At 44.8% G+C, this 22,882-nt stretch overlaps 1 protein-coding gene across 2 annotated transcripts in view; it reads right to left on the bottom strand.

The window, feature by feature from the left end:
* Positions 1-18,071, bottom strand: part of AK7 (adenylate kinase 7) — a 100,600-nt gene extending 82,529 nt beyond the window's left edge. For both annotated transcript variants that reach the window (XM_007987770.3, XM_007987771.3), the window contains exons 1-4: positions 17,937-18,071; positions 11,363-11,551; positions 4,781-4,889; positions 1,033-1,127 (exon numbers count right to left, since the gene is read on the bottom strand). In XM_007987770.3, the coding sequence (XP_007985961.1) occupies positions 1,033-1,127; positions 4,781-4,889; positions 11,363-11,551; positions 17,937-18,041 (498 nt within the window). In that variant the 5' untranslated portion in view covers positions 18,042-18,071. The remainder of the gene's footprint in view (positions 1-1,032; positions 1,128-4,780; positions 4,890-11,362; positions 11,552-17,936) is intronic.
* Between the last annotated feature and the right edge of the window lie 4,811 nt (positions 18,072-22,882).

Genomic DNA, 22,882 nt, shown 5'->3' with positions numbered 1-22,882 from the left:
CTTCAACTTGAGTCAGGTGCTACTCCTGTTGATTTAATTGCCTTTTAAAAGAGTGTACCGTGATTCAGCACTGAAATGGAAAGGTACTGCATAGGCACAAGGCACGGGAACAGAGCAGCAAATGTCAATTTGACATTAGTCAAGAGAGTAAGCAATGTTGGAAGAATGTCTGTGGCTCATGTTTTCTTGCAACGTAATAACCATGTACTTTATAGGAAAGTACTACAAATAAATGATGTGATTCAAATAAATGACATGAGTTGTGTGGAAAAAGACAGAATGTGGTGTGTGATTCAGAGATGGACTCTGAATATGAGGAAGTTTTGGGAATACTATAATCACTATATTTACTTACATTTTCTTTTGCTTTTCATTTATTTTATTTATAAATAAAATTTATTTATTTATTATTCACTCTGTTGCCCAGGCTGGAGGGCAGTGGCATGATCTTGGCTCACTGCAACCTCCGCCTCCCGGGTTTAAGCGATTCTCCTGCCTCAGCCTCCCAAGTAGCTGGGATTACAGGTGCCCGGCACTATGCCCGGCTAATTTTTGTATTTTTAGTCGGGACAGGGTTTCGCCATGTTGGCCAGGCTGGTCTTGAACTCCTGACCTCAGGTGATCCACCTACCTTGGCCTCCCAAAGTGCTGGGATTACAGGTGTGAGCCACCGCCCTGGCCTATATTTTCTTTTTAATGTATGCACAAGAATGTACATGACAAAAAATATGGGTCTAAGTAAGTCTAAAAGAGAGTTTTTTCAGTATGTTTAAAATACAAAGCAGAAGTGATAAGCAAGCTTTGCTATAGTTTCATGGGCAGCATATTTTTCTTTCTTAGAGGCATATAAAACGATGAAATCCCTTAGAATTGAATGTGCTTAGAGTCAATGAACTCTGTTGGGTGCTTATCATGGGATAGGATTCAGGAGTGTGAGAATACACAACTCGCTGTAGGAAGTTCCCTCCACACACAGATTACAAGGTGTTAAGGGTGAAATGTTACCCAAAGGAAAGCTAACAATCTACTTACGGGGTCCAGGGCTTTGGATCGCGCCCAAGTCATCACTGTGGATAGTAAAATAAATACCTTTCGCTTTTCAAAGTGGCTGACTTCTTCACTGAGTGCTGTGGGGTCAAAAAACAGAATGGTTATTTGGACCCATGCACAATTTGGTTTCTAAATCACATGTACTATTAGTCACCAGTAGGAGCCACTTAACACCCGGGTGCTATTACCTCGGATGCTTCTCTGACCTGTTCCCATCATCATTCTTCAAATTCCTCCTCCTTCTCGCCACCTGTATCTGAAATGCGGATCCCCTCAGGTTGTTCGCAACCAAGCATTTCAGCCTCATCAGTGCTCTCCACTGCAGCCCTTTCTCTCCACTATGCTCATCAGTTGCTTGATCCCTTCCGAGCTGAGCTCAAAATTGTGGCCCCTTCCTGTTTTCTGGCCTCTGGCCATGGGCTTTTACGTTTTGGGAGGGTTGGTGACAGTAAGGATCATAGGATCATAGTTGACATGAATTAGAACAACTCATGGGCTTTGTTGAATTTCCCCCACTGTGAGATAGGTGTTCTGGGTTACAGGTGTGGAAACCGAGGCACAGTTTGCCCAGGATCATAGTGGGAAGTGATGGGGCAGAGAGTCCAATCCAGGCTGTCTGGCTGCCAGGCCTGTGCTGTCCCCACCATGCCACCTAGCCAGCTGCCCAAAAAGGGAGCAGGCTGGGGATGGGGCAGCAGAGGCCCCACATCAGAAGGGCCTCTTAGGAGTTCCCATAAGGCAACCCTGTTCAGTGAAAGCCATCGTGGAAGGAAGTAATTCAGGGTGTGCCCGCCCTTCCCCCTCCACCCCGGGGCTGCGGGCTGTAGCGGAGAGCACCGATAAGGCAGAAACGTTTGGTTGTCAACAACTTGTAGGGATTCATATTTAGGATAGAGGTGGAGGGAAAGGTGAGCATTTTATTTTCCAAGGGTTTGTTGCTTTGCAAAAAGGCTCTCTACACATTTAAGCATTGAATCTTCTTGAATGTATTTGGCTAAGGGATTCCATTAACATATTCTTCATGATGTATAATTTTCAAGAAACATATTGAAGCTGCAAAGTGAGGTCTAATGAAACTGTCAGAGGGGCTCAGTGCTGCAGCTGCCATGGCATCATTCTAGTATCATGAGGTGATTCCCTAAACAAGCAACAAAATGAAATGCTGATATCCTGCATCTAATACATGTATGGATTTCTACCCTAAAACAAGAAAGTGTTATTGAATTAAGTCTAAGAACACTATGATCATGTATTATTCCAAACTTTAAGTGTTACTTTTGTTTCTATTTTTAGTCTAATAACAAAAATTGTCTCTTCAATTTAATTTTGCTCTTTTAACCTTTCTGCTCTGCTGAGCTTCAGTTTGGCCTATTTTGTGAATACCTGGCACACTTTGAGGTCCTCTAACTGGGTTATTCTTTTTTATTTATGATATTTATAATAGGTCTAGAATGATCTGCTCGTTCCCCTTTGAACACATCCTTCGTCTATATGCAAATATTTTCTCTCCTTTCTAATAATGTATTCCTTTCTCCTCTGTCATCCTGCCTTCCTTCCATAGTATCTGCAAAAGGCAAGGTAGGAGAATTCTAAGACATTTAAAAATAATTTAATAAAACATTGTTAAATATAATACATAGCCGGGTGTGGTGTTTCATGCCTGTAATCCCAGCACTGTTGGAGGCCAAGGATTGCTTGAGCCCAGAAGGTGGAGACCAGCCCGGGCAACATGTCTAGACCTCGTCTCTACAAAAAGTTTTTAAAAAATAGTTGGATGCACACCTGTAATTCTAGCTACTCAGGAGGCTGAGGCAGGAGGATTGCTTGAGGCCAGGTGTTTGAGGCTATAGTAAGCTATGATATACTACTGCACTCCAGCCTGGGTGACACAGCAAGACCCTATCTTTAAAAAAACAAGAAGGAAAGTAATACATATCCATTGCGAGAAAAACAAAATCTAAGACTGTGCATTAGGTAAAATGACAAAGTCCCCATCCCTTACCAACCTCATGCCCTACCAACCCCTACCTCCCAGGTGACTCTGGTGACAGGCTGAAGGATATCTGACTATACTTTCTTGCAGACACAAACAAACACTCTATATCTCAAAAAGGAAGTAATTCAGCTAAAAGTCTTCCTCTAAATAGAAAAGTAAAATTTTCTTGATTATTTGAACCTCTTTATTAGAAGAAAGCAGTAAAACACTCTACATTTTAAAGCTCATGAAAGGAAATGCAGTGTCAAAGCTTGAGAAAAGGTTACATTTCCTTGAGGGGGAGAGGGTGGTCCTAAGAAAGGCCGATGCCCATCTGTCACAGCAAGAAGTCAGTAGTTAATGTCTGAAATTCACAATCAAGAGGCACCTATGGAGGCATTTTGATGTATTAAATGAGGTTGCTTGGCTGGGCGCAGTGGCTCACTCCTGTAATCCCAGCCCTCTGGGAGGCCAAGGCAGGCGGATCACTTGAGGTCAGGAGTTCAAGACCAACCCAGACAACATGGTGAAACCCTGTCTCTACTAAAAATACAAAAGTTAGCTGGGCATGGTGGCACATGCCTGTAATCCCAGCTACTTGGGAGGCTGAGGCAGGACAATCACTTGAACCTGGGAGGTGGAGATTGCAGTGAGCCGAGACAGCGCCACTGCACGCCAGACTGGGTGACAGAGCAAGATCTTGTCTCAAAAAAAAAAAAAAAAAAAAATGAGGTTGCTTTGGGGGAGCATGAATCACAAAAGCACCATCTTGCTAAACACCTCTTTGTTCTCTTAGACTTGAGGTCCTTACAGTTCATTTCATTTTTCAAAGCACTTTCATAATACAAGCATTCTCTACAAGCTTTCCCTGACCTTTGCCATCAGGGAACATTTGTTGAATTGAATCAAATATTTAGAGTTAGAAATAATTCCTCCCCTCTTAAAGTCACATGCCTCTTATACATAACTTTTTTGTGAGCACACCCCGCTTTGTTGAGTTAAAGTTTCTCTTGGGTGCCTTGTCTCTTATCTGTCTTTGTATATCTCCAGTACATTCAACCCCACCTCCTTAAGCAGTGCCTATGGAATGAGTCAGGTTGAATTTTAAAAGTTAAATGTTTTGACCAGGCATCATGGCTCATGCCTGTAACTCCAGTGCTCTGGGAGGCTGAGGCTGGGGATGGCTTGAGGCCGTCCTCCAGGGGTTTGAGACTAGCCTGGACAACAAGCAAGTCCCCATCTCTACCAAAAAATAAAAAATTAAAATTAGCTGGGTATGGTGGCACAAGCCTGTAGTCTCAGCTACTCAGGAGGCTGAGGCAGGAGGATCTCTTGAGCCCAGGAGTTCGAGGCTATAGTGAGCTATGATCAGGTCACTGCACTTCAGCCTGGGTAATGTTTTATTAAAAAAAATACATTTATTTTATTTTATTCTTCTTGTAGAGACGAAGTCTTGTCATGTTATCCAGGCTGGTCTTGAACTCCTGGGCTCAATAATCCTCCCACCTCGGCCTCCCAAAGTATTAGGATTACAGGCATAAGCCACTATGCCGGCCTTCATTTTTTTGATAATTAAAAATATTCTATTCTTCAGAAGTATCTATTCATATTATTATCACGGATTTCATACTTTAGGTATGTCTCAGACCAGTTTTTCTATAGCCCTACTTTGCCTAGTGTTCCTAGATGACTATTAGGTGAAGTAAGCAGCACTACAATAGCATCTCTGGAGATAAAAGAGTACACCTCACTGACCAGAGACTGCCCAGATGGCTTCCTCCACTTGCTGTGAGCTCTCAGTGATGTTATAAATAATAACGTCGCACTCCAGCAGGCGCATGAGAAGGTCTTCTCGGGAGATGGCCTGAAAAACAAAATTGACAGCCATTTGCAGCAGGCAGCTAACAAGGTAACCTTAATATTTCGATGAAATGATAATTTTCAAAATAGGTATGCTATACCGAAGAGTCCCACAGGAAACGCTTGCAGGAGGATTTCTATTTAAAATGAAATTGTGACTCTCTTCTGTGTGTAGTTTTCAAGTAACAAAGAAGTTTATGAAAACGGCTTGGAACAGATGATTTAAAAATTGCATAATAATCTTAGGTACTATTTCTGCACGCTGTTTAAGCTCCAATTCAGAAGGGAAGAATTAGAACACACTGAAAGAAAATGAGTGAGGCATTTAAAACTAATTCAAACTCTATGCAAGATTATTTGAGCAATTAGATATCACGAATCACTCAGAAGTGCTGAGGAATGATGAATGTAGATTGTCTTAGAATTCTCAAGATGGATTTAATCTGCTCTCTTTCTAGATGTAAGGTATGTTATTACAGTTGACATCTGGGAATATTTTAAAAATACAGAAACTTTTAATGATTAAAAATATAAAGTTTATACATTAAATAGAAGTAACTTTGCTGATCATTTTCGGTGCTTTTTTTTTGTTAATTTGAGACACAGTTTCACTCTGTTGCCCAGGCTGGCATGCAGTGGCGTGATCTCAGCTCACTGCAACCTCCGCCTCCCAGGTCCAAATGGTTTCATAGCTCAGCCTCCCAAGTAGCTGGGACTACAGGCACACGCCACCATGCCTGGGTTTTTTTTTTTGTTTTTTTTTTTTTTTGTTGTTGCAGAGATGGGGTTTCACCATGTTGGCCAGCCTGGTCTCAAACTCCTGACCTCTGGTGATCCGCCCACCTTGGCCTCCCAAAATGTTGGGATTAGCCGCGTGAGTCATGGTGCCAGCCGGTGATCAGTGTGTTTTAACTAGTCATTCCTTGCTGCATGAATACCAGTACACTTCCCAATAGTACAATACCTTGAGTACATTAAGAGAACAATAAAAAGACCCTGCATTTCCAAACCAAGATTTGCATTATTTGTTATTCCCATTGTCCTGAACATCAGCTATTTTCCACAGTTCCTTGACCAACTGTATTAAAGTAGAACCTTTTAAACCAAGCTGAAGAACAAAGGGAAGTTGATGCGTTTCCTCAGGAAATGACAGTTCTGCTTTGGCAAGGTAATACATCCTTGTTAAATTCAACAGCACGCACTAGGTTGCTAGTTTCTCCAGCCCTGTTCCCTAGATCCTTTTGGATGAATCTGCATTAGTTTTCTAGGGCTGTTGTATCAAACTGCCACAAACTGCATGGCTTGAACAACCAAAGTCTCACTGTTCTGGAAGTTAAAAATCCAGGATCAAGGTGTTGTAGGGTTGGTTCCTTCTAAGGGCTGAGAGGGAGAGTCTGTCTCGTGCCTCTCCCCTAGCTTCTGCTGGTTTGCTGGCAATCTCTTCCTCATCTCGTACATGCATCATCCTGATCTCCACCTTGATATTCACATGGTGTTCTACCTGCGTGCCGTCTCTGTCTAAATTTCCCCTTCTTATAAGCTCACTGGTCATACTGGATGATAAGCCCACTTACAATGACCTCCATTTATTTATTTATTTATTTATTTATTTATTTATTTATTTGAGACAGACTCTCGCTCTGTCGCCCAGGCTGGAGTGCAGTGGCACAATCTCAGCTCACTGCAACCTCCACCTCCCGGATTCAAACAATTCTCCCTGCCTCAGCCTCCCGAGTAGCTGGGATTACACGCACCCACTATTTTTGTATTTTTAGTAGAGACGGGGTTTCACAATGTTGACCACGTTGGTCTTGAACTCCTGACCTCGGGTGATCTGTCCCCTCGGCCTCCCAAAGTACTGGGATTACAGGCGTGAGTTACCGTTCCTGACTGATGACCTCCATTTAATTGGATGTCCTCTGCAAACACCCTATCTCCAAATATGGCCATATTCAGAAATACTGGGGGTTAGGATTTCAATATATCTCTTTGGGGTGTGGGAGAAACAACTCGACCCATATCACCAGCCATTCAATTCCTTCTCTGGACTGAATGTGCAAGAGGAGAGCCACTGGCAATCCTGAACAAAACATCCATTTTTACTTTACCAGTAGCATGACAGTGCGAAAGGACACTACCTTCCCAGTACACCTAGGATGGATCAAGATTCAGAAATAACACATGAAAGAAAAGAAGAAAACACTGGGAGAATACAAGGACTCAAAGATGTGTATTCTAGATGTGGTCCCAGAGAAAGGAGCTACAGCATCCAAGTTTCCAGCTTGTAAAAGCAGGTGTGAGTGGTATCCATAAAAAAACATGCACACGTGTCAAATTATGGTTGGATCTATTTAAGACGAAACAGCCACATTTTCAAGAGAATGGTTGTCTTCACCCAATGTGGAGTGACCATTTTTGTGCATTCATTTGTTCACTCAACAAACATTTGTGGGCCCTGCTTTTGACTGTAGTAAAAAAGGCAAAAATGCATAATATATAGCTGCTGATACTAAGGAGCATTGTGTGTGTGTGTGTGTGCGCACGCGCGCACATATGTGTGTACGCGCTTTCTTGAGAAGATTTATACCAAATAATTATGGTCTAACGTAGACAAGGACCCAACCAAGCACATATGAAGCCCTTGTACAAATGAGAAAAAAGGTAACCTGCTTGGTGAAAAAATTATAAGAAGGGGCCCAGGACAGCCAACATAACAGGCTGCTCTTCAGCCCCTACTCACTCCCTTAGCCAGGCACTCTTGTACAGTGTGCAACCTGTACAGCCAGCCCCAAATGTGGAAAAGGCTGTAAAAGATAGAGGCACATTTGAGGTTCAATGGACTAAGAGAAAGACAAGATTATGTCTCATAGGAGAAGATATTTGAGTTGGGCTGGAAGGATGAATATGAGCTCACCTGGCAGAGCCCAGAATGCTCAGGGAATAGTAGGTGGCTTGTTGAGCCACGTAGAGGCACCTTTCATAACCTGGACCAGGCCAAGGGTTTCCATTCTCACCTCTCCCTCACCGTTTCTTTTCTTTTCTTTTCTTTATTTTTGCTGGTCTTCTCTGTATCATTCCAATTTCAGCATATGTGCCGCTGAAACGAGCACTCTCCCTCACCTTTTCTGCCACCTTTGTGTCTTCTCTGAGGCTCCCCATAGCCCATACTCTTTCTCTGCCACAGCCACCATATACTTTCCCAGGCATTCCCCCCTGCTTGGTGTTTCCTTCCTCCCTTACCTGTCTGGCAAGCTCCACTCAACCACGGAAGACCAGCCTCAGCCCTACCATCTCCAGTAGATCCCAACCTTCCAAGGGACGGCCATCTGCAGGACTTTGTGCTAATGGAGACTCCAGGATCTCAAGATCAGAGTATAGGAGGCCTCGATCTGCTTGGCATGGAGCTATTTGAAGCTTCATTTGCCTGTCTTTCTAGATAAGACTGAGAACTCCTTAGGTGCGCCTTTCAGAGAGCCTTGGGTGATGCTCTGTGCCCACATTTACTGTCACAGAGTCCCTGCCAAGCCGTGAGCTCCATGTTCATCTGTAGATCCTTAGGGTACACAGGAAACATTTGCAGAATCAAATTCAGGTGAGTAGTGAGAGATGCTGGAGATCGGAACTAATGCACATGGCTATGAGAATGGAAAGGAGGGGCAGACTGGACACCTGACAAAGAGATGTGCTGAGGACCCCCCATGTCCAACAGGATTCAGGGTCAAGGGCAAGCGAAGAGCCCACAGCTCTCCGAGGGGTTCAGCTTTGATGGAAGGCAAGTGTATGATGAATGGGATAAAAGACACTGTTGTTGTCTACAAACTTCTGTTAGCTCTTCCTTTTCTCCAACAGAACTCCAATTTTGCTTCAGATACTCCTCAGCCTGCGGGAAATTAACTCCCTCTTCTGGCTTAAAGGATGAGCCTAATTGATCTAAGGGTAAGTGCCTGTCTCAGGAAAGGGACAATGACTCCATTCACGACAGTGAGACTCAAAGAGATGCTTGCCAGGGACTGCTGGCAATGCCCATCTTCCTTTCTTTGAGACCTTCTGGAAGTTTGCTTTGCCAGAGTGTCACTGTGTATGATGAACTAAGGCCCTGGACTGTTGCAGCCTTGCTGCCAGCCTGAAGACAAAGTCATCCCCCAAGGAGGGCAGAGCCCAGGAAGGGGCAGGAAGAGGAGCTGGAGCCTGTGGATCAGCTCTGAAGCTGGTTCCACTTCTGGGCCACCAGCTACATAAGCTGATGAATTTCCTTATTTATTAAGGCAGTTTGGGTCACCTCTGTTTTCTATGACATGCAGTCCAAGACAGCCCCAACTGATAGAGATAGCAAGGTCTTTAATACAAACCAGAGTACAAAGTCCTACAAAGAGTGGTTTTGGGCTGGGCGCAGTGGCTCATGCCTGTAATCCCAGCACTTTGGGAGGTCAAGGTGGGCAGATCACCTAAGATCAGAAGTTCAAGACCAGCCTGGACAACATAGTGAAACCATGTCTCTACTAAAAATACAAAAAATTAGCCGGGTGTGGTGGCGTGCGCCTGTAGTCCCAGCTACTCGGGAGGCTGAGGCAGGAGAATAGCTTGAACCCAGGAGGCGAAGGTTGTGGTAAGCCAAGATCGTGCCACTGCACTCCAGGCTGGGCAACAGAGCCAGACTCCATCTCAAAAAAAAAAAAAAAAAAAAAAAAAAAAGAGTAGTTCTGTGGGGGGTCTAATAAATATGATTTTGGATATGTTGATTTAGCAATGCCTGCAGGACAACTGGAGACTGGTCTAGGAGGCAGCTGGATTTGGAGGCTACAGACAGGTGAGAAAAGCATTAGCTATATGGGGAGCTGAAGCTATAGGACTGGATAAAATTTAGGAAGGCCACCTTTGTAGGAAGGGAGGGAGCTCTGGGGAAAACTGCATTTAAAGGGTAAAAAGAGGAAAAGGAGCCAGAGAAAGCAGCTGGGAAGAAGGGCTTGGGCACTTAATCAGTGCAGAGCCGAGGTACAAGAAGGGAAGGCGAGTTTCTCTCCGGAAGCCAGGCTGCTGCTGTGAAGCCAGATGAGCTAGGCCCTCGGGAGTCAGGGGACTGCTGGTGACATTGGCCAGAGCACCTCCTGTGAAGTGTTGCGGGCAGGGCCGGCCAGCATTGGATAGACCAGTGAATGGCGGGGGTGAACGGGTGAGGCCTGCAAGTGCAGGTGGTCTCCTGAAGTTCAGTGGTGGCAGGGGCCAGGGGCACAGAAAGAGGCTGGTGGCCAGCAGGGAGGTCAAGTTAAGTGCTTTTTACAGTAGGAATGATTTGAGCATATGTGTAGGTGTAGAGGAAGAAGTCAGTGGCAAGAAGAGAGAGAAGGGAGGTGAATGAGAAAGAATACCCAGAAGACAGAGGAAGGGGGTGAATGGGAAGACCCTAAAGATGTCCAGAGGGGATGCATTTGTCCATTCCACTAGTGTTTATTAAGGCCACTTTGTGGCAGTGGCTGTGTTAGGTGCCACAGATACATGGATAAACACGGCGATAAACAAGTCAGGGTCTCCATCCTCAAGGAGCTGACAGCCAATGTCCATGGACCCCACGATAGACAGGTGATAACAATGAGTGTGAAAAGCATTATGATCTAGGCAGATAAAGGATGATATGGGAGCTCAGAAAAGAGCTCAGAATCCAAACTGGGAGTGAGGGAGAAGGAGGAATCCTGAACAGCTTCCTGGAGGAAGTGACACAAGTCTTGAAGGATGAATAAGGTGGGTTGGGTAAAAAAAAAAAAAGAGAGAGAGAAGACTGCTCCAGGGTACAGCATGTGGAAAGCTGTATGGTAGGCTCCAGAGAGTAGCAGGCAGGGTAAGGGAGGAGTTGGCAGGGGAGAAGAAGGGGCCACTCCTTCTCAGACATTTAAATGTCTCGGGACTAGGACTGTGTTGAATTTGTTATGTGGAAACAGCACTGTTTCCAGAGACAGCAATGGTATATTATTCCTGAATGGTGCATTACCAAAGGATGGTTCTCTTAAAAAAATTATTTTCATAAATATAAAATAGAGACAGGAGCTTGCCATGTCGCCCAGGCTGGTCTCGAACCCCTGGCCTTAAGTGATCTTCCCTTCTCAGCCTCCCAAAGTGCTGGGATTATAGGCGTGAGCTGCACCGGCCTATTTCTCCTTCACAGACAGCACCCATCATGGCACAGACTCATCTTGGATAATACTGGGCAGAATATGCTGGAGAGGAGAATTGTATGAGTCTGAAAGTCCAAATTAGATCCATCCTTTCCAACGCTATCTAATTTAAACTCTTTGCTTTGGCCCAAAATTGAAAGTGGGGTCAATGAGGTAAATCTCCATCACAGCAGAAAGTCATTCCCTCAACCTGGCCGTGTCTGTGGAAGAGAGGGGAGGGGAGACAAATGGTAAAACAAGTTGTCAAGGCATTGGAGCCGAAGGCGACACTTCCCTCTGTCTACTCCTGGCCAGAGCCTCCGGGACTTACAGAGTACGTCTCCACCGCGAAGTCAGGCCGCGGGCTGGCAGGCTTGGACAGCGTGCCCACAATCTGGAATGTGCCTTCCTTCACTTTGGTTGAGGAAGCTTCCAGCGTAGTTGACTTATTTTCATCTTCCTCTTCCTCTTCCTCTGTAATTTCTTCAAGTGAAGCCCCAACTACACAGTTAGATAGAAACTGCAAGGAAACAGAAATTTCCCAAATGTTGTAAGAACAAATTAGAGTCAGGGAGCCAGTGAGTGACGATTCTAGAAACTTACCTTTCCTGAGTGCTTGCTGGGCCCCACCAAGGCAAAGCAGATGCTTTGCACACTGTCATTTCATTTAAGTTAATTGAATTCCTGGAGGAGTGGGTACTGTTATAATTCCCCATTTTACAGGTGAGGAACTCAGGGTCAGAGAGCTTAATCAACTTGTTTCTGGATACTGCACTCCTCTAGCAGCAGGCAGAGCTGGGTCACAGTGACGACCTTTGTGTTGTCCAACAGAAATGTAGAAATGTAATAGGAGCCACATAGGTTATTTTATTTTATTTATTTTTAAAGATGTGGTCTTGCTATGTTGCCTAGGCTGGTTTCAAACTCCTGGGGTCCTCCTGCCTCAGCCTCCTGAGTAGCTGGGACTACAAGCACTTAACGTAATTTTAAATTTTCTAGAAGCAACATTTTAAAAAGTGAAAACAAAGGGTAAAATTAATTTAAATACTGTGAGGTCGGGCGCAGTGGCTCATGCCGGTAATCCCAGCACTTTGGGAGGCTGAGGCAGGGGGATCACGTGAGGTCAGGAGTTCGAGACCAGCCTGGCCAACATAGTGAAACCTCATCTCTACTAAAAATACAAAAATTAGCCAGGTGTGGTGCCGCACAACTGTAGTCCCAGCTACTGAGGAGGGTGAGACAGGAGGCTTGCTTGAACCTGGGAGAATTGCTCACCTGCAGTGAGCCGAGATTGTGCCATTGCACTCCAGCCTGGGCAACAGAGCAAGCTGACTCTGCCTTAAAAAAAAAAAAAAAAAAGAAATGCTGTGGTATTTAATGCAATATATCCAAAATATTATTAACTTAATATGTAATCAATATAAAAATTATTGAGATATTTTATTATCTGAAATTCAATCTGCAGTTTACACTGACAGTACATCTCCATGTGGACTAGTCACATTTCTTTTTTTGAGACAGAGTCTCGTTCTGCTGCTCAGGCTGGAGTGCAGTGGTGCGAGCATAGCTCAATGCAACCTCAAACTCCTGGCCTCAACCAATCCTCCTGCCTCAGCCTCCCGAGTAGCTGGGACTACAGGTGTGTGCCACCACACCCGGCTAATTTTTTATTTTTGTATTTATTTTTGTAGAAATGGGGTACTGCTGTTGTTGCCCAGGCTGGTGTGGACTAACCACATTGAACACATAAGTGTTCAATGGCTACATGTGGCCAGTGGCTACAGTATGGAATAATGAAATAGAAAGAAGTCGGCAAAGTTTCTCTTCCTGTTTTCCAAAAGCTATCCTTAGAAATGGCTTCTGTGGTGGTGAAGAGTTTCATTTGTTTATATGTCAATAACTACTTATATATGTCCACAATCATTTTATTTTAATTTATCTATTAAGCATATATAAATAACGATGGAATTACCATACCTTGGGAATAAAAAATAATAAAACCAAATAAACAGAAAGTCCCACCTCATTTATTTTGATAGAAAACAGTCCAGGTTAGCATGCAAGATTGCCAGCTTCAACCTCCTATTGGAATATATTTCTCCCAAGTAAATTATGTATGTTTTCATTTCATTTATCTCTCAAACATACATATTCAATTTTATTATCCCCTTTCACAGTTGAGGAAATTGATGCGCAGCAAAAAGAGATGGGGCTAGGGTGGCATTGCTCAACTGGGCTGTAAGCCTAACGACGAGACACAGCTTCCATTTCTCTCATATTCCTTATATTCCCACTCCCATGTTCCTTGGAGGAGATGACCAGTAATTACCTGGAATTTGAGAAAGGCCCTGATTAATTAAGGACCAACTAGAAAATTCTGTTATTGCAAAGCTTTTGAAAAAGATCTCTGTACAGAGCGTGGTGGCTAATGCCTATAATCCCAGCATTTTGGGAGACCAAGGCAGGGGGATTGCTAGAAAAAGATCTCTGTATACTAAAAGAAGTTTCATTATAAAAATATTGTTATAAAAAATAATCAAGATCTTTGAGAGACCAAGGCAGGCAGATCACGAGGTCAGGAGATCGAGACCAGCCTGGCCAACATGGTGAAACCCCATCTCTACTAAAAATACAAAAATTAGCTGGGCGTGGTGGCACATGCCTGTAGTCCCAGCTACTCAGGAGGCTGAGGCAGGAGAATCGCCTGAACCCAGGAGGCGGAGGTTGCAGTGAACCAAGATTGTGCTACTGTACTCCAGCCTGGCGACAAAGCGAGACTCCATCTCAAAAAAAAAAAAAAAAAAAAAAAAAATTTCAAAATCAAAGGGGATTAAGGAAGGAGATAAATTCCCTTCCCTCATTCTTTTTTTTTTTTTTTTTTTTTTGAGGCAAGGTTTTACTCAGCCCTGTGTATACCTCCCAGGCTGAAATGCAGTGATGCAATCACAGCTCACTGCAGCCTCAAATTGCGCTCAAGCAATCCTCCCCACTCGGCCTCCTGAGCAGCTGGGAAGGTAGGCGTGTGCCACCATGCCTAGATTCTCCTTCATTCCTAATCTCAACCATGTTCATGTCCCCTCCCTTTTTTATACAGGTGACTCTTAAGCCACACAGGTTTGAACTTTGTAGGTACATTTGTCCACTTATTTTCTTCCACCTCTGCTACCCCTGAGACCAGCCCCTCCTCTTCATTCTCTGCCTCAGCCTATGCAACATAAACACAAAAAGGATGAAGACCTTTAGGGCAACCCACTTCTGTTTAATGAATAGTAAATATATTTGTTTTCTTTATGATTTTTCTTACAAACATTTTCTTTCCTCTAGCTTACTTTATTGTAAGAACGCAGTATATTTTATGTGTACAAAATATGTGTTGACTGTTTATGTTATTGGTAAGGGTTCCTGTTAACAATAGGTTATTAGTAGTTTAGTTCCGGGGAGTCAAACGTTATACACAGCCTGCAGTCCCAGCTACTCAGGACACTGAGGTGGGAAGATCACTTGAGCCTGGGAACTCGAGTCCAGCCTGGGCAACGTTAATGAGACCCATGTCTCTAAACATACATACATAAATAAGAGTTATGTGCAGATTTTCAACTATCTTCTCTATATCTGTATCTTTTTTTTTTTTTTTTTGACAGATTTTTACTCTGTCACCCAGGCTGGAGTGCAGTGGTGTAATCTCGGCTCACTGCAAACTCTGCCTCCCAGGTTCAAGTGATTCTCCTGCCTCGGCCTCTGGAGTAGCTGAGATGACAGGCGCAAGCCACCACATCTGGCTAATTTTTGTATTTTTAGTAGAGATGGGATTTTGCCATGTTGGCCAGGCTGGTCTCGAACTCCTGCCCTCAAGTGATCCACATGCCTTGGCCTCCCAAAGTGCTGGGATTACAGGCGTGAGCCACTGCGTCCTATATCTATATCTTTTTGAAAAACAAAACCCCTAGCCCCTGCGTTGTTCAAGGCTTCCCACTGAATTTAGAGGATAAATGAAACTCCCGACCAAGGCCATCCATGATCTGGCGCTCTGTGCTAGCCCCTGCTCCACTAATCTACGTAATACATTTCTATGGAGCACAGACCATGAGTGCATCCCTGCTTAGGAGCTGACTGGGCCACATTCTGGGCTCCGTGGGCCCTCTCCTCCATTAAAAAAAAAAAAAAATTAAACATTATATTTCTCAATTGCATGCTGTAGAGACAAACACATTCATTGACTCTAAGATTTGTTTCCTTCTGATTTTAAAAGAAATTAACACACTTTTTGTGGGCCCCTAAAAGTCTCACGGGCCCTGGGCACAGTACTTGCTGCACCTAATGAAGAAGTGGGCCCAGGAAGCCTGATGCACTGCCCCCTAGCCACTGTGCATACAAAACCCGCCAACCCTATCCCTACTTTGGAACCTGTGCCTTTGCTGTGTCCTCTGAGAACTATTTTCTCTAGCTTGAGCCTTATCCTGTGTATGTTAGATTAAATGTCACCTTTTTGTTTTTTGAGATGGAGTTTCACTGTGTCGCCCAGGCTGGAGGGCAGTGGCGCAATCTTCGCTCACTGCAACCTGCACCTCCCGGGTTCAAGCGATTCTCCTGCCTCAGCCTCCTGAGGAGCTGGATTACAGGCGCCCATCACCACACCCAGCTGATTTTTGTATTTCTGGTAGAGACAGGGTTTCATCATGTTGGTCAGGCTGGTCTCGAACTCCTGACCTCAGGGACATTTTCTGTGTATTTTCTGTGTACAGATAAATCATCTGTCTTCTCTATGTCTGTATTTTTTTTTGAAAAACACAAAAAGATTATACTACACCTGTGTGGTAATGCTTCCTTTCTTTAAAAATATTTTATTACAGTTTTGTTTGTGTCTTTGCTGCTTCTTTCCTACCTTTTCTGATAATTTGGAAGATGTATCATGTGTTTAGAGTCCCTTCTGGTAGATATAGGTCATATGTAATATATATATATATAATCTTGTATAATTACATGTCATATATATATATATAGATATATATATACACACACCTAAATTATATTCCTTAATCTCTGGTTTTTGTTTTTTTGTGTGTTTTTTTGAGATGGAGTTTCGCTCTTTTGCCCAGGCTGGAGTGAAGTGGTGCAATCTCGGCTCACTGCAACCTCTGCCCCATGGGTTCAAGTGATTTTCCTGCCTTAGCCTCCCAAGCAGCTGGGATTATAGGTGCTTACCATGCCCAGCTAATTTTTGTATTTTTGGTAGAGACAGCATTTCACTATGTTGGCCAGGCTGGTCTCGAATTCCTGACCTCAGGTGAACCACCCACCTCTGCCTCCCAAAGTGCTAGTATTACACCACGCCCCACCCTAAATCTCTGTTTTTTGATGGATGCATTTTAGAAGGTATGCAGGGTTGAATAGTGTCTACCCCCACCAAATTCCTGTCCTCTTAGAACCTGTGAATGTGGCCTTATTTGGAAATAGGGTCTTTGCAGATGTCATCAAGTTAAGATGAAGCCATATTGGATAGGGTAAGTCCTAATCCAACAACTGGTGTCCTTAGAAGAAGAGGGAAGTTTTGATGCAGAGACACAGGGGAGAGAACACCATGTGAAGAAGGTGGCAGAGACTGGAGTGTACTAGCCAAGGGGTGCCAAGAATTATTGGCAACTACCAGAAGCTAGGAGAAGGGCAAGCAACAGTTCTTCCCCTGGAGCTTCCAGTAGAAACCAACCCTGCTGACACCTTGATCTTGGACTTCTGCCCTCAAGAACTGCGAGAGAATAAATTCTGTTTTATAAAGTCACCCAGTTTGTGGCAACTGGTTACCACAGCCCTAGAAAACTAATACAGATGGTACATACTGTAGCCTCATCCAATTTTAAACAGATTTGCCCTGTTCTAAAGTGCAGTCATTAGCCTCAGAGAAGTCTGTTCATGGTGAGGTTAGATTTCTCTGTAGCTCTAGAGTACAGAATTAAGATCGATGGGTCCTACCCACGGAGAATGATAAAATCATGGCTTTCTTTTGACAACTGGTCATATTAGCACGAAGGGCCTCAGAGCCCTTTTTTTGAATATCTTCATTTTCCAGGGATAAAGACAGAGAAAGGTGAGAAACTTAATGGAACTCAGGGACCCAAACAGTGTCTGGTCCATAATAGATGCTCAAAAACCATATATTGAAGGGATGGATGAATGAAAAACGCTTCATGGGCAATATAAAAATTTGATTTACTCATGCCTGTAATCCCAGCACTTTGGGAGGCCGAGACGGGCGGATCACGAGGTCAGGAGATGGAGACCATCGTGGCTAACACGGTGAAACCCGTCTCTACTAAAAATACAAAAAAAAATTAGCCGGGCGTCGTGGTGGGCGCCTGTAGTCCCAGCTACTCGGGAGGCTGAGGCAGGAGAATGGCGTGAACCCGGGAGGCGGAGCTTGCAGTGAGCCGAGATCGGGCCACTGCACTCCACCCTGGGTGACAGAGGTAGACTCCGTCTCAAAAAAAAAAAAATTTTTGATTTATTTTCTCGTTTAGCTGCCCGCTGCAAAATCGATGGAGGGGTAGAAAGGGAACCTAGTAGGAGGCAAGAGACCTGGACTCTCTGTCCAGGTTCTGGCCTCAACACTCTATGTGATCTTGGGCAAGTCCCTTCCTCCCTGTTAGTCTCCGTTTTCCCTCATTAAAAGGAGGAACAGGGGATGGACCAGTGATGTCCAGACACCTGGGCTTCCACGTAGGATCCCTTGTCCAGCCTGGGTGCAGACTGGGGTCCAAGGGGCATTGGTGGTGCCCAGGACGCGGGACCCTCCCTGAAGAAAGGCCCCGACAGCGCCCTGGGGCGCAGACCCTCGCTGGGTTTGCGGACCGGGGCCCGAGGGCTGGGAGCTGAGAGCTGGCTTGAGGCTCTGGGCCGCCGCCGCCGCTCACCTTCCCGATGTTTCCGCTGCTGTAGGAGTCCAGCAGGTTTATAAACACCCTCTGGATCCGGATAACTTTCTCCGTGGGAGCAGCAGTTTCCTCTTCTTCAGCCATGGTGGGAGCCGCGCCGGTTGCTAAGGTGAAAGCGTCACTCCGCTTGCCAAGGAGGCGGGGCCCGGGCCGGGGAGGCGGGGCAGGTTCTCTCTCTGGGGGCGGGGCCTGGGCGCCGGGCACAGCTTGCCGAGCTGGGAGGGGCGTGTCGTGGGCGAAGCAGGGAGAGCCGGGCGCTGGGCGGGGCGTGCCGGGCGGGGCAGTGCGTGTCGTGCCCGGGGCTAATCAGGGCGTGCCAGGCGGGGCGGGGCGTGTTACACCGGTCGCTGGGTGGGGCGAGCTGGGTAGTGCGGGGCGTGTCGTGCCTAGGGACTGGGAGGGGCGTGCCGGGCAGGGCGGGGCGTGTCGTGCCTGGGGGCTGGGCGGGGCGTCCCGGGCAGGGCGTGGTGTGTCGTGCCGGGGGCTGGGCGGAGCGCTCTGGGCTATGTGGGGCTCGGGTTCGCAGTTGCGCGCGCTCTAGGCCGCTGGGCGCCAGGCGGATGTCCCGGCGAGTGCTCTCCGCGGCGCCGCGCGTGCAGCCCGGGTCTCACCGTGGCTTGCTGCCCACTGGGAGCCCTTGGGCAGTGCACGGTTTCTTTCGCAGTCTCCCTGGGCGTCTGTCCCAGGGGGCCATGTGAGCGCTGTGCCTTTTTATCTCCGTTGTTCGTAAAGTCTGGAATCACATTCCAGTGTCCGCTTGACCCGATGACTAAAAATAATGAGGATTCTGAAGAAGAGGGAATGCCCCACAGCCTAGGCCTCTCCCCGACACGTGGGAGTTTCTGAGCGCGCTCCCACGGGGTGCTCTAGCCTTGGTGACGGGACGTAAGCCTCAGCTGCGACGAAAAGCTGTTGCCATGGAGTTTCGGGCTCCGGAACACCCGAGCGACGCTAGCGTGGTCCCGCCGTGGGCAGTTGCGGCTTGGTCCGCGGGCTCAGCTCCCTTGGGGGTTGTTTCCAGACGCAAGTTCCAGGAAGACCCCTGGTGTTGGCTGGGAGCGACCGGAGGCCGTAGGTGCCCAGGATTCGCTCACATTTACCAAGGGACGAAATTTAGGGACGAAATTTAGACTTGACCGTTCCACACGAGATTATCCATGCAGTTGCTGAGATAAATCCACAAATTAAAAGATAACATTCAACTCGGTGATCGCTGGATCATAAAGGTTGTGGTGGACTAAGAATACATCCTGCAGTTCCCTTGGAATAGCCTGATGATGTTGAACTGTTTTCATGCCTTAAGCATTAATTAACTCGTCAAATGCAAATATTTAACACTTGCAGCAATTGTATGTGCGTGGTTTCTTCTCTTTCTTTTTATTATTTTTAATAGAGACAGGGTCTCACTATGTTGCGCAGGCTGATCTCTAACTCCGGGGCTCAAGAGATTTCTCCTGCCTGGTCCTCCCAAAGTGCTGGTATTACAGGCATGAGCCACGGCACCAGTCGTCTTCTTTTAATTTTTCTTTTTCTTTTCTTTTATTTTTTTTGAGACGGAGTCTCGCCCTATCACCCAAACTGGAGTGCGATGGCATATCAGTTCACTGCAAACTCGCCTCCCGGGTTCAAGCGATTCTCCTGCCTCAGCCTCCGGAGTAGCTGGGATTACAGGCGCCTACCACCATGCCCGGCTAATTTTTCTATTTGTAGTAGAGAGATTTTCAGCATGTTGGCCACGCTGGTCTTGAACTTATGGCCTCAAGTGATCCGCCTGCCTCGGCCTCTCAAAGTGCTGTGGTTTACAGGTGTGAGGCACCCCACCTGGCCTTTAAAAAAAAAAAAAAAAAACTGGTTGTTTCAAAAAACGGAGGTGGCCCACGATCTCTAGACAGCTTAGAGGCTCTGGGCTTTCAGTCACTTAGGAGACTTGGCTTTGAGTTTCAGCTCTCCAGTCATTTGTGGGAGGCTGGGACCAATCTTTTAACTTCCCTAGGCTGTTAAATTGCCTGTAAAATAGTAGTGATACCACTAGCCTAACAAGGCTGTTAGGATTAAATAAGACACATGTGAAGCATTTTCTGAAGTGGTCTCCAAAGATGAAATCATTGCTTTTTTTTTTTCCTGCAAGGCTAAGGCACACTTCTACAGATGGGAGTCTTTATATTTCGTTTTTCTGTCCCCACCCCATTTTCTTTTTTATGCATGCAAGTCTCATTAAAACTTGTTTTGAAAAACTAACACTTTGAGATTTTGCCAACTCAATTTGGGAACAGTTTGCTCATAGCAAATTTATTTTTTATTTTTTTGAGACGGAGTCTTGCTCTATCCTTTAGGCTGGAGTGCAGTGGCACGACCTCGGCTCACCACAACCTCTGCCTCCTGGGTTCAAGCCATTCTCCTGCCTCAGCCTCCTGAGTAGCTGGGATTACAGGCACGTGCCACCACACCTGGCTAATTTTTCTATTTTGAGTAAAGAAGGGGGTTTCACCATGTTGGCCAGGCTGCTCTTGAACTCGCGACCTCGTGATCCATCTGCCTCGGCATCCCAAAGTGTTGGGATTACAGGTGTGAGCCACCAGGCCCGGCATTTTTTTGCTTTTTTAAAAAATCAACAAGAAAGTAGTGTCAGTTTAAATGTAAAAGTATTCATGCAAGATCAGTGCAAAACTTAGAAAATATACTTCAACATTCTTTCAAATGACTTACTAGTTCAACTATTCTAAAATTCATCTGATTCAAATTTTTAGTTTATCTCTGCATTCCTTGTTGATATGCAGTTAAGCAGGTAAATACTTTGAAAGTTATTCAACCAGTCATGTTACAATGAAATATTGTAACTTACCTGTTTCTTTCTTTCATGAAATGAGCTTGCCATAGTTACAGGAGAGATGGCTTCTAGATAATTTTATATATATTGATAGGTTAGAAAAAGAGATTTTTTTTTTTTTTTTTTTTTTTGACACTGAGTCTCACTCTGTCCATCAGGCTGGAGTGCAGGGGACAATCTTGGCTCATTGCAACCTCCACCTCCCGGGTTCAAGCAATTCTCCTGCCTCAGCCTCCCGAGTAGTTGGGATTACAGGCGTGTGCCACCATACCCAGTTAATTTTTGTATTTTTAGTAGAGACGGTTTCACCATGTTGGCCAGGCTGGTCTCAAACTTCTGACCTCAGGTGATCCACCCACCTCAGCCTCCCAAAGTAGAGGTGTGAGCCACCGCGCCCGGGCCAGAGATTCTACTAATTCTATTATACCAACTAATGTATGTTTTCTTTGTTATTATTTCCCTCTTTTAAAATCAGTTTTCATATAAACACAAAGTTAACGTGATGGCTTTTACTAACACATACTGTATGGGGGACAGCCGGTGGAGTCAGAAGACTTGGGTTCTGATCCAACTGCACTGCTCACAGGCAGTTGCTGAGCAAGTTGCTAAATCTGTCTATCTCACCCGTTATCATCCAGAAAATAAAGAGATTGGAAAGAAAGTTCTGAAGTCAATGTGGCACCTATCAGAATCTCAGTGTTTTCTTACTATGTTCCTCAACATTCAAACAGCACATTTTATGTTTTCGAACACCGGGGAGAGAACAAAACAGTGTGCAACAGAAGAAGCTAATGGTTTTAAGTACATTAGTAACAGCCGGACCTGGAGGAAAGGTGGGAAGAGTGTCATTATGGGAAATGAGGTGTGCACTCTTCTCTTCATAATCATACTGCCTCTTCAAGGATCCTGGGAGCAGATACAACTCAGCAAGGCTTGGTGCTTTTGCTAGACAGCCTCTAGCTAGCTTAAACCCCACATCTACTGCATTTCCTGCTTCTAATTAGTACATACAAGCTAATGTATAAAATGTGAAAAAGCATTAAGAAAATGAAAATTACCTGTTTTATCACCTAGTGATGACTACTAACAGCCTTTAATCTTCATTTCTTTGTTACATATACAATTTTTCAAAACACAGTATGTATAGTTTTATGTCCTTTTTTTATGTAGCATAATTTTTTCTCATTGCCATTTTTTCATGATTGTTAGTGGTTGCATATTTTTCCATCAAAAGATGTAGTATAACTTTACCACTCTTTAGAGTCTTCCCAATTTTTCATTAGGGAAAATGAACATCCTTATATAATAGTTTTTTTTTTTTTGCTGAATCATTTCCCTATGCTAGATTGCTAGTATATTACCAATTCAGAAGTTATAAACTTTGTAAAGGATTTATTACCAATGTTTCCAGAAATATTTCACCAACATACCCTCCAATAGACTGTAAGAGTGCTTCGTCATTAAATCCTTACTGGTATTAAGTTTAAATAAGAGGAATCAAAATTAATAGGTGAAATGACCCAATCACTTGAAATTTTTCTTTCTTAGTGGTTGGGTTGGACCTCTTTCAAGTAGTTACTGACATCTGCATTTTTTTTTCTGAGTTGATCAATATTATTTGCCCACTGTTTGCATTTTTTTCTTCCTATTGATTTGTAAGTTATTTACATAAAAGTTTTTTTTTTTTTTTCTTTTCTTTTTGCTTTAGAAGTGAAACCAAGGCTTAATTTATCTGGTTAAGTTTTGTAATTTTTTTTTTTTTAGGACACGGTCTTGTTCTGTCACCCACGCTGGAGTGCAGTGGCACGATCATAGCTCACTGCAGTCTCCAATTCCTGGGCTCAAGTAATCTTCCTGCTTCAGCTTTCCTAACGGGCTAGGACTGCAGGTGTGTGTCACCAGGCCACACTTTTATAATTTTTTGTAAAACTGGGATCTATGTTGTGCAGGCTGCTCTTGTACTCCTGGCCCCAGGTGATCCTCCTGCCTGCGCCTACCAAACCACTGGAATTGCAAGTGTGAGCCACCACACCTGGCCTATCTGCTGGTTAAGTTCTTTAAACAGAACAGGTAAAATGTAGGTTTTAATATCTGGATT

Source organism: Chlorocebus sabaeus, chromosome 24, assembly GCF_047675955.1.
Source record: "Chlorocebus sabaeus isolate Y175 chromosome 24, mChlSab1.0.hap1, whole genome shotgun sequence".
Classification (NCBI taxonomy): domain Eukaryota; kingdom Metazoa; phylum Chordata; class Mammalia; order Primates; family Cercopithecidae; genus Chlorocebus; species Chlorocebus sabaeus.
This window is presented reverse-complemented; position numbering and strand designations above follow the sequence as displayed.